Source organism: Oncorhynchus mykiss, chromosome 26, assembly GCF_013265735.2.
Source record: "Oncorhynchus mykiss isolate Arlee chromosome 26, USDA_OmykA_1.1, whole genome shotgun sequence".
Lineage (NCBI taxonomy): Eukaryota > Metazoa > Chordata > Actinopteri > Salmoniformes > Salmonidae > Oncorhynchus > Oncorhynchus mykiss.
Window position 1 is genome coordinate 33389441 of NC_048590.1, and position 12436 is coordinate 33401876.

Here is a 12436-nt window from a genome sequence, read left to right on the forward strand (position 1 = left end):
AGAATTCAAACACAGTATGTGTTCAGCATAGGAACTGTAAACAATGTACAAAAAAATGTAGAGCAGCATGATAACCAACCTCATTCATTCAATGCAGTGCAGTAAATGGATGGCTTAGAGTTACAAATGTTTATGCAATACTATGGAATCATAAGTATTTTACAGTACATTACTGTAATGCTAAAATAGTCATTAGATAGTTGCATACCTGTTCTCATTTCTGAAGGTTCGAATTATGGACGCCACTGTAAATCGACTCAAGTTGGGCTGGGCTCTCAGTCCAGCCTCTCTCATGGTCAAACCGTGGTTGATCACATGATCAACAAGTGTTGCACTAATCTCATCAGAGATGGCTCTCCTTCCTTCTCTTCTTTGCCCTCGTCCTCTTCTTCCACTTCCTCTCTATTAGTGTTTGCACATGTGAGGAGTGTGTGTGACCTGGTGAATAAGTGTAGCATTTTGATTGGTTGTGTTTGGAAAAGGAAAGCAAGTCACTTCCTGTTAGATTTTTGTGTTTTAGGTAGAGAATTGTGTGTATTGTTTTGAAAAAAGTGTTTTATGCAATTGACAACTGAGTCTAAGGCTGAGAAATAGCTTATGGTTTTAGATATTTGGTGTGTAGTTTTGCACTTTGAGTGAGAGGTTTCAAAAATCGTGTGACATGAAAAGATTTTGTGTGTAAGCAGTTGGAAAAAACTGTAATATAGTCCAGGGGTTTTGGCCAAAGACAAAGGAAAGGAAAGGCCACCCTTTGACAGAATTACCACAGGTGTCCTTGAGCTCTCTGACCCGGGGCCTTTGAAGTGAGAACTGTTAGTCTGTCTGTTGGGCTTGTTTAAAGGGCTTTCTGTTTGACAGATCAATCCCTCTGCGTCTCTAGTGTGGGACATAGATAAATGTTGATTTTTCTTTAAAAGCGGTGCTGTCTGTAATGTGTGGCAACCCCCTGACTGACTGTCCACCTGTGGTTTAATGAGAATTATCTATTTGGCTGATAGCTCACCACCCCCGATGTCTCGGGTACTCCAGAGATGCAGACAGCTGGTGGTTGTCTATGTGCCTTGTGTGCCTTGTGTGCCTTGTGTGCCTTGTGTGTGTGTGTGTGTGTGTGTGTGTGTGTGTGTGTGTGTGTGTGTGTGTGTGTGTGTGTGTATGTGTATGTGTGTGTGTATGTGTATGTGTATGTGTGTGTGTGTGTGTGTGTGAAATTGTATGTTTGTGTGTTAGGGCAAAAGATACTGTTCATTCCGTGTGTGAATGTGTTAACTTTGTGTTAGTTTCCGTTTATGTGTGTTGTGTTTCAGTGCGGTTTGTTGTCACCACCCTCTCTGCAACAGCTGAGTAAAAAAATCAACCATTTCAAAGGCTCTATGGTTATTGTGGACCCAATGATTGGGTGATAAAAGTGTTGGGGGAAACTATTAAACTGAATTTGGAGTTGATTGGGATTCTGTTTTAATGAATCCATGATCATTTAATTAGTGAAAGGAAGGGTTGCCATCTCTGTGTTAATTCCCCAGCAGCCCGTAGGCTGTGTTCTGAGCAGGAAAAGAGCTGCTCTACTGCATCACACCACTACAATAGTCTCTGTCTGAGACACTCACAGAGGGATTACAACATTTGCTTAATTATTTGTAATATCACTCTGTTTTTTCTTATTATTTATCATCATAATCATAATGTTTTTTTCTCAAGACAAATTATTAGTTTAAATAAGACATTACATATTTTCTTATTAATTACAAATGGTCTATTTGTCTGTTACTTTCCTATTTTTTTCAATTAACATCACATTATAAATTCAAAGGCTTTTTAATTTCTACCCCCTGCAAGTAAAAGAGCTCTCATTTATTAGCTCTCATTAAATAACGGGAATGAGTCAGATATTATACACTGAGTGTACAAAACATTAAGAACACCTGCTCTTCCATGACAGACTGACCAGGTGAATCCAGGTGAAAGCTATGATCCATTATTGGTGTCATCTATTAAATACACTTCAATCAGTATAGATGAAGGGGAGGAGACAGGTTAAAGAAGGATTTTAAGCCTTAAGACAATTGAGACATGGATATGTGCAATTCAATATTAGGAAGATGTTCTTAATGTTTTGTACACTCAGTGTATGTTTCATAAAGAAACACTTGTTTATTGAATTACTACCCTGCTTATGTATTTAATACAGTGGGCTATGATAGTCTGGGTGGAGAGCGCCCTTAGTGGGTTTTGAAAGTAAAATTGTGTGTGTGTGTAGATGTCTGCCTGTCTTTCTGTCTTTGTTTGTTTCTCTCTTTGTCCATCTGACTGTCCGTGTGTGTGTGTGTGTGTGTGCATGTGTGTGTCTGTTTTTCCATCTCTGACCCTGTGTGCGTGTCTGTCCATATGTGTGTGTGTGTGTGCAGTACAGTGCAGAGAGGTGAGACAGTGTGGTGTTGATACTGGCAGCCTGCTCGCTAGGACGGCTGGGTCCTTTGAGAGGTTTGACTGTCAGCTTATAGGTGCTATAAAGATGACAGCAGATTACCATTCAGTCAGGGCCAGTCTGTGGGCCTTCTCTCTCCTATTGTTACTTTCAGTCTCAAGGCTGCACATTCAGATCCATTCATGACTACTGCTTCTCCCTGGCCTATTCTATTAACCCTCCATCCTCTCTTACTGAGATTTCTGTTCTTTGACACCAATTGCAAATGTGTTGGTATATTTCTCTGGTCTGCTGTTGGTGTCTTTTATTCCCTGCCTAGCCGCAGGAGACCAAGGTACAGTAGCACAAATTACTGGCAGATCAATTAAGTGTGACCTTAAAAACCTCTGTCCTGGTTTAATTGGCGGTGCTGAAGCAGGGTAATTGTATAAATCAGCTGTTAATGAGATCGCAGCTTGTTGTGAAAAACAAGATAATGTGAGGAAATGAACATCAATGAGCTTTGTGCCGTTTCAGGCCCGCGCTGTGACTGTGCACAATGATCACTCCACTTCTCTCTCACTTTGAATGACTTTGGATGTTGTTGTGGTTCCTGTTTTGGTGTGTTATTTTTCCACTTCCTGGACGTAGAAATATTAATGTTAAATTCCGGGTTAGATAATGGCTAAAACTGGTATGTCCATATTGCAGAGGCTTTGGTTTGTTTGTGTTTTCCCTATCAGAACAGAGCTCTGGCGGCTGGGCTCGGAGAGAGACATGCCGTCACTAGCAGAGCATGCTGCTAAATAAATCATTAGCCTGCCGCGCTCGAGGAAAGAAAGTCCAAATTAAATAAAACAACCACTTTATATGAAAGCCATGTATTAGTGGAATCTACTGGCTGTAGGACAGATTAATGAGGTATTAGAGAAGTGGATTTTAAACATAGTCTAAGACGTGGTCCCGAACTCTTTAATTACTAAAGCTGTTTTACCTCAGCTGTAGACATTCTGACCATGGGCCAGCATCACCTTCTCCTCCTTACCCCCTCCTATCTCCCTCTCTCTCCTTTCATCTCCAAGATTGTTTTGATATTTGCAAATAAAGTTATTTTACTGATCGTACCGATTTTCTTTTAATAACGTATCCATAAAATATGTTGTTTTGAATTGAATGTCCTGGGATGGATTGTTTAACTGTTTGGATAAAGAATTAATATACATATTTTTTAAAGATGGACAAAGAGACATTTATATATATTTTGTCTGTTTTTTTATCATTTCAGGTCACTTTCATGAGTTCAAAATCAACTAACCAGTGATTGCTGGGTGCTGGGGATTTAATCTTTCTGTTCATGTAAGTACTCTTTTTTCTCCATTTCTTTCTAAAGGCTAATCAGTTAGATTTCTCTTTCACCCCTGGAGGCCTCCATCCACATTGAACACCTGCATTGAATGAAATGCACAAATACATTCTAATATAATGGACGCTACAGAATAAGCTTATTTTGTTGCTTCACATGGTCTCTTTTACAATTTAGACCTACACTACATGACCAAAAGTATGTGGACAACTGCTCGTCAAACATCTCCTTCCAAAATCTTGGGCATTAATATGGAGTTGGTCCCCCCTTTACTGCTATAACATCCTCCACTCTTCTGGGAAGGCTTTCCACTAGATGTCGGAACATTGCTGGGGGGACTTGCTTTCATTCAGCCACAAGAGCATTCGTGAGGTCGGGGACTGATGTTGGGCGGTTACACCTGGCTCACAGTCGGAGTTCCAATTCATCCCAAAGGTGTTCAGTGGGGTTGAGGTCAGGGCTCTGTGCAGGCCAGACAAGTTCTTCCACACCGATCTCAACAATCCATTTCTGTATGGACCTCGCTTTGTGCACGGGGGCATTGTCATGCTGAGATAGGAAAAGGCCTTCCTCAAACTGTTGCCACAAAGTTGGAAGCACAGAATAGTCTAGAATGTTATTGTATGCTGTAGCATTAATATTTCCCTCCACTGGAACTAAGGGGCAAACATCAAATCATGAAAGACAGTCCCAGACCATTATTCCTCATCCACCAAACTTTACAGTTGGTACTATGCATTGGGGCAGGTAGAATTCTCCTGGCATCCGCCAAACCCAGATTAGTCTGTCGGACTGCCAGATGGTGAAGCATGATTCATCACTCCAGAGAACGCGTATCCACTGCTCCAGAGTCCAATGGCGACGAGCTTTATACCACTCCAGCCAACGCTTGACATTGTGCATGGTGAACTTAGGCTTGTGTGCGACTGCTCGGCCATGAAAAGTAATTTCATGTTGCATCCACAGGCAGTTTGGAACTCGGTAGTGTTGCAATCGAGGACAGACAATTTTTACCCATTAAGTGCTTCAGCACTCTGCGTTCTCGTTCTGTGAGCTTTTGTGGCCTACCACTTCGCAGCTGAGCCGTTGTTGCTCCTAGACGTTTCCACAATAACAACACTTACTGTTGGCCGGGGCAGCTCTAGCAGGGCAGAAATTTGACGAACTGACTTGTTGGAAAAGTGGCATGACGGTGCCACGTTGAAAGTCACTGAGCTATTCAGTAAGGTCATTCTACTGCCAATGTTTGTCTATGCTCGATTTTATACACCTGTCAGCAACGGGTGTGGCTGAAATAGCCTAATCCTCTAATTTGAAGAGGTGTCCACATACTTTTGTATATATAGTGTATTTTGGAGTTGTTTATTCAGGTACTGAATCTATATTTTTTTCAGATTCTGCTTTTATTTCCAGTAATAAAAAAAATACTGCACATAATCTGAGGTTAAAGTACATTCTGACACCTACGTTCTTGTATTCTAGCTTTAGTTGTATATAGAGGTTGAATACAGAAGACCATGGAACTGGGACACGTACATGCATAGTCAGGCTAGCTAATGACGTCAAGGCCTTGTGAGACTTGTGAACCCTCTGTGAGTTTACCTCAACCTCTGAGGCCCTTAGAAAACTAAACCCAGGTGTCTTGGTTATTTTCCTTACTTTCCATGTCTACCTCCATAGTAGAATGTATAGTGCTTTTGATTCTATTCTCTACGCTAATGTCGGCTGCTGTTATTGGTAGTTTATGGCTGCGGGTCGTCTCAATAAGAACATTCACAAGAGGGAAGAAAGAGTCCATTTCAGGAAACGCAGGCAGCGCCTCCGAAAACATCCAGTATATGGCTGCACTATATTGCTACAATATGCCTTTAATGGGAGCTCTCTCTGCTGCTGCCGCTGTTGTAATAAAATTGTAACTGAGGAAATGTTTCTTGAGCAAATAAAGCTGAGAAAGTTTAGTTGATATTAATCTTTTTTCAAATGTCAGTTGGGGATGGTTTCCGGAGAGGCAGGACTGAATGATATTAATGTGGCTGAGGAGTCCTTGTTGGTCCTGCATAATCAACTGTGGCACTGATAAGAGTCAATCCCATCTCAAAGTTCACGGCCATTTGCTAATACCGATGGTTTATCTCTGCCATTTCTCCTCAAACACAGTTGTCTTCAGTGCAGATCAATGCTCCCATCTAAACCAAACTGGCTTATGGTTTTCTGATTTGTTTTGAAGGGAGTGTGGGCTTGTCTTTAGCTCCAGTGAGCAGACAGAATGGTTGAATAACAAAGCCTTAGCAGTGATTACTACCTTTGTCTGCCCAGCCTGTCAGTCAAGCCATTATCACATCCTGTCGCTCTTTGTTACTATAATGATAGGGTTCACATCGGTCAGCTGCTCAGGTAACAACAAAAAAGATCCAGATATCATTTCGCTATTTATTTAGTTTAACATCCAGTCTGGCTGTGAACTGTCTAGTCCTTTTTTGATTCTATCGCTTTAGAAAATATCATAACATTTCACTTGTTTAGTTCTAATTTATCACCAATGAATACTGCTCAGTGAAAAAAGTTGATAAACGAATGGAAAGAGCATTCATTAGCCAGACTGTATCGCATGCTAACACTGTGTAATACTGGTGAGCTCCTGATACTACCACAGCTTTACACTTTGTAGCATTAGTAGTAAATAAAAGACCTGGAACCAAGACATTAACATTGCTATTGACAAGTTACAGGTTACCTCTCTCTATTTTGGGAATAAAACGGTTGGTTATTGTTGGACCAAAGGGAAAAAGATAACTACAGTAGCTACTGACTAAGAACAGAAACATCAGCCATATGGTTGGCATAGGTACAGTTGGTTGAGTGACAGGGTATGCCTTGTTGTCCACTGGCTAAGTGCATGTGTGTGTGTGTTTGTTTTTGTTGGAACAGCAAATGCTCCCAATGATGTGTGTGTTGAATAAAGGACTTGGTACAATGTGTGGATAGACCTGAGGTAGATGTTTAGAGGTCTCCTACATTACTTGAGATGCTCCCTCTCATGAGGACATTGATAGTGAATAGCCAATGGAATGAACACCTGAGCTTTTCTCTTCGAAGCAGAAAACAAGGTGCATTGTGGAGAAAATGCTTGTAGACATAACGTAATATAATTGTAAATGTTCTATTAAATTGTTATTCAGTGATTGTACGTGTTTGTCTTTGAACACAGCACCCAAATATTCCCATTTGAAGAGAATCTATTGGACAGTTAGTACTTTACTCACACTGTTATTTTAGAAGTATCAGTGTGTGTTAGAATAGATTGTACCACACTCACTGTGTCTCCCTGTCTTACTGGTTTTAGATGGCCTGTGTGTGATGTTCCAAAGACCTGCTCCACTCCCCTGTGCTCTTCTATCAGCCAGACCTGACACACTCATTCATCTAAATCCTATGCAACTTGAATCTACATGTTTAATTCATCCTAAAATGAGGCGGTGAGTCATTTTGACGGTGTGATGTATTTAATCACTCCTGTGTGAACTAATTTGGAAACACCCAAGTGGGGAGGGCCGGATACGCTCTTTGTCAGCGTGTGCCATCATGTAATAAGTGATGGACACACAGCAGTCACTCTGGGCTATGCTCAGTCCAGCCCTGATGCCCCTCATGGGGAAGATCTGCTGGAGAGGTTTTCTGAGAAATGAAAAAAACCAAAAAATGAAAATGAATAACCTTTGGTTGGTTATCTTCTCATCTATTATTTATCTAAAGGGCCTGTTGGTTCAGCCGACTGACCATGTCTGTGCTGATTATGACCCGTGATGTAGATGAACAGAGACTGTTTGACAAAGTGGTTTTATTTTCATCAGCCTTGGTTTCACTTGCTCCAGAGGAACACTGGGAATATTCAAATTGATTGTTGGCAGATTTATTTACAGTTGAAGTCGGAAGTTGACATACACTTAGGTTGGAGTCATTAAAACTTGTTTTTCAACCACTCCACAAATTTCTTGTTAACAAACTATAGTTTTGGCAAGTCGGTTAGGACATCTACTTTGTGCATGACAGAAGTAATTTTTCCAACAATTGTTTACAGACAGATTATTTCACTTATAATTCACTGTATCACAATTCCAGTGGGTCAGAAGTTTACATACACTAAGTTGACTGTGCCATTAAACAGCTTGGAAAATTCCAGAAAATAATGTTAGGCTAATGTTAGGCTAATAAACATAATTTGAGTCAATTGGAGGTGTACCTGTGGATGTATTTCAAGGCCTACCTTCAAACTCAGTGCCTCTTTGCTTAACATCATGGGAAAATCAAAAGAAATCAGCCAAGACCTCAGAAAAGTAATTGTAGACCTCCACAAGTCTGGTTAATCCTTGAGAGCAATTTTCAAATGCCTGAAGGTACCACGTTCATCTGTACAAACAATAGTACGCAAGTATAAACACCATGGGACCACACAGCCGCCATACCGCTCAGGAAGGAGATGCGTTCTGTCTCCTAGAGATGAATGTACTTTGGTGCGAAAAGTGAAAATCAATCCCAGAACAACATTAAAGGACCTTGTGAAGATGCTGGAGGAAACAGGTACGAAAGTATCTATATCCACAAGACCTATATTGACATAACCTGAAAGGCCGCTCAGTAAAGAAGAAACCACTGCTCCAAAACCACCATAAAAAAGCCGGACTACGGTTTGCAACTGCACATCGGGACAAAGATCATACTTTTTGGAGAAATGTCATCGGGTCTGATGAAACAAAAATAGAACTGTTTGGCCATAATGACCATCATTATGTTTGGAGGAAAAAGGGGAAGGCTTGCAAGCCGAAGAACACCATCCCAACAGTGAAGCACAGGGGTGGCAGCATCATGTTGTGGGGGTGCTTTGCTGCAGGAGGGACTGGTGCACTTCACAAAATAGATGGCATGATGAGGAGGGAAAATTATGTGGATATATTGAAGCAACATCTCAAGACATCAGTCAGGGAGTTAAAGCTTGGTCGCAAATGGGTCTTCCAAATGGACAATGACCCCAAGCATACTTCCAAAGTTGTGTCTAAATGACTTAAGGACAACAAAGTCAAGGTATTGGAGTGGCCATCACAAAGCCCTGACGTCAATCCTGTAGAACATTTGTGGACAGAACTGAAAAAGCGTGTGAAAGGAAGGAGGCCTACAAACCTGACTCAGCTACACCAGCTCTGTCAGGAGGACTGGGCCAAAATTCACCCAACTTATTGTGGGAAGCTTGTGGAAGGCTACCTGAAACGTTTGACCCAAGTTAAATCATATAAAGGCAGTGCTACCAAACACTAATTGAGTGAATATAAACGTCTGACCCACTGGGAATGTGATGAAAGAAAGAAATCTGAAATTAATCATTCTCTCCGCTATTATTCTGACATTTCACATTCTTAAAATTAATTGGTGATCCTATCTGACCTATGACATGGAATTTTAACTTGGATTAAATGGAATTGTGAAAAACTGAGTTTAAATGTTCTTGGCAAAGGTGTACAGTATGTAAACTTCTGACTTCAACTGTATCTGTCAGGAAGGAGTTTCCGTACAGGTATGTAGATACAGTAAGCCTCCATTCACTAACGCCATATAACCCTGATAGATCCTGTTAGTTGTTCAATCCCCTCTGTATGAGCTGCCATCCCAGCAACATGCTGTTGTTATCGGGGTTATACCCTCCTATCAGCTTTATTAGATATGAGGCCTGATTTGATGGCTTGATGTGCTTTATTTGATTCTCTGTAGAATGAAACCTAGTATAGACTTGGCTGCTTTCCTTCCTCTCAAGTTACAGCCGTTGTAGGACAGAGAGAAGTTTCACCCACTAGCTATATACTGCAGAAAACGTGACCTGAGAACATGCCATTAATCTTCTCGCTTCCCCAGCTGTGGAAAGTAATGCATAACTAAAAGTCTGGTCAAATGAATTAATGATTTCAACCATGAACTTTTCTCCCAAAACGCCATGAATCGTCTCCGGCTGATAATGTGTTCCGACCCTGGAGTGTGAAATGCCCGTTGCGTTGAGAGTATCCAGTTAATTGATTTGCAAATTATTTTTAAGTTTGTGGTGCCCAGGGGAGTGCTGGGCTCTAATGACGGCCATTTCGGGAGAATTTTAAAACTCTTTCTTTCCATGCCTGGGTTGGATTGGATTAAGCTAACAAGCCCAATCAAAGCCTGGGAGAGGGGAGAGTGGCAGAAGGGAGAAGACCTCCACGGGTCCCATGTATCCACTTTCTCCCCACCCCACAACCCCCATGTCCTGTCTGGGGCAGGGGTCTCTAAGGTCTGTTCTGTGAAAATAACATGGTTTTAGCAACCTGCATCAATGTCGTCTGTTTGGTCCTGAACATACAGGCATGTTGCTGGATGATTGAGATGCTGAGAAAATATCCGTTGAGTGTAACATAAGTGGCCTCATCATCGGGGTGAAATCAGAAACGACAACATCAATTCATGACCTCCCTCTTGAGAGACAGACATATTTTGACAGTTTCTTCTCCTGCTTTTGTAGCTGTGGTTTTATGTCAAAGTGGTGGGATTATTGTACCTATAATGATAATAGGAAGTGTTGAGGTCATCTCTATTGAGTAACCATCCACTGTAAGTACAGTATGCTTTTAGCTGGCGTCTGGTCGCATATTTGATACACAACACAATGTGAAAAGCATTGGAATCAAAGTTTTGGATTCCATTCACAAGATGTGCTTCTACACCTGCATTGCTTGCTGTTTGGGGTTTTAGGCTGGGTTTCTGTACAGCACTTTGAGATATCAGCTGATGTACGAAGGGCTATAGAAATACATTTGATTTGATTTGATTTGATATCTTCCATTCCAATGAAGTTGGGCAGATTGGACTGAGAGGAGAGATAATGTAATTGAATTTTGAGGGATAGAGTGGGTACACATTTCCCCGATGGTTAAGATGTTTATTGTTTGAGTTATGTAAAAGGTGCTACTGCATTTAATGTACGTTTGTTTAGGTTATCTTTGTCAATACAGTACAGAAAAATACAGAAAAAAATCGAATAGAATATAATTTTTCTCTCCTCATGGTGTAATTCTGCAGGGTTGTTGTCTTTCTTCTAGGGGTCATTAACTTGTAAGCATCAACATACATTCTTTGCTATAAACTTACATTTACATTTCTGAAGAATTTAGATGCCAAAACGAATGGGGAATGATTGACTTGGACATAGTATAATGTCATTACTCTTTAAGATGAGAAGAATGAAGGTTGCGAACAGCTCACAGTGAATAAGCATGGTCAGTTCATCTTTCTGAGAAATCAGCCGCCACTGTCTGAAATAACCACCCTGCCTAATTTATCTCAACATGAATGTACTGTACGCTCAGTGAAGTTGTTTCCTTGTTTGTCCTGGAGGGTGGAGCGGGGTTGGAGGATCCTAAACCTGTGTTAATGTCTGCATTATGCTCAGATGGTCTTGCTGTAGTGTAGCCCGACCCAGTAGCTAGCGTCCGTTACTCCCCCACTAAGTGGCTGGATCTCTGTGCTAATACCAATGAGCCTGTAATCTGGGCCCATTAGCAGGCGCTGTCATTCAGACACACTGTGTCGGCCTGATTTAAATAAAATGAAATGAAGATGGTTGTTTCTGGTCCCTTGGCTTCAGTCATTGCCATAAACATATGCTCCATGCCCTGCTTCTCTCCATCTTATTTCTCATTTTAATTTGTTGTGTGGGCTGTGCTAGAAATCACATTTAATACAATCTTCCCAGGGACTCTGTCATATAATAACATGTTAATTTCTGTGTATCCTTTTGAAAAATGAGGAAATTAATTATTCCTGACATGTTGTAATTATTCCAGTGTGAACGGTGGATAGGCTGCCTCCCCAGCCCCCTATGTGTCGGAGGCAAGCGGCTGCCGGCGGGTGCCGAGGTGCTAATGCTGACCAGCAGCCCGTTTAATTTGAAACATGAGCAGACACCTTTCAACACACCTTCTTAATGTTGGAGTGCCTCACAAATTAATTCACTACTCATCTGGCAGCTATAGCTTGGAGGGATGGAGAGATGGGACACTATCACTATTAGTCAAGGTGTAGTTGTAGCCTAGGTTTGTGTGTATGTGTGTGTGTGTGTGTGTGTGTGTGTGTGTGTGTGTGTGTGTGTGTGTGTGTGGAGATGGGAGAACCCTGGGGATGTTGGGGATACTTGGACAGGTTTTCTCTAATCTTCTCCCAGTACTGTCAGTAGGCCACCCTTTCACACATCTCCTCTGGCAGCTGAGAGGTCTGAAATGCTCCCCCACACATCACCGCTACATGTATGAGGCTGGAGCCTTATCTTAAACATCAACCCCTGTCCCTGCAAACATGCAAGGCTCCTTTCCGCTGTGTCCTCCTGAAGGAATGTATTAGTTTCCTCACAAGTAGTCTTGTAGTGTCTTCCCCAGCACAGGTTGAACTTAGTGTCTCTCTCTCCAAGCCAGCAGCAGCAACTCTATCCTGTGCCTGTCAGACAGATCCCTCCTTACCTCTCCCTCACCGCTTCCTCCCCCTTCCTACCCACTCCCTCTCTGCTCTTACCACCAGGATCCCACTTTAAATATAACCCCCCATGGGATCATCGATTAATTAATTGCCTGAAATTAAGACACCACAGTTGTTTCTATATGACATATCTT

The 12436-nt window shown here is 41.6% G+C and overlaps 1 protein-coding gene across 14 annotated transcripts in view; it reads left to right on the forward strand.

Moving 5' to 3' along the window:
• LOC110506675 (transcription factor SOX-6) overlaps positions 1-12436 on the forward strand; it is a 201810-nt gene that overhangs the window by 34713 nt on the left and 154661 nt on the right. For 11 of the 14 annotated variants that reach the window (XM_036964052.1, XM_036964059.1, XM_036964055.1 and 8 more), the window contains exons 3-4: positions 3687-3757; positions 7108-7240. The exons of 1 other annotated variant lie outside the window; for it this stretch is intronic. In XM_036964052.1, the coding sequence (XP_036819947.1) occupies positions 7122-7240 (119 nt within the window). In that variant the 5' untranslated portion in view covers positions 3687-3757; positions 7108-7121. The remainder of the gene's footprint in view (positions 1-3686; positions 3758-7107; positions 7241-12436) is intronic. 2 more of the 14 variants (XM_036964062.1, XM_036964063.1) reach the window with 1 other exon arrangement.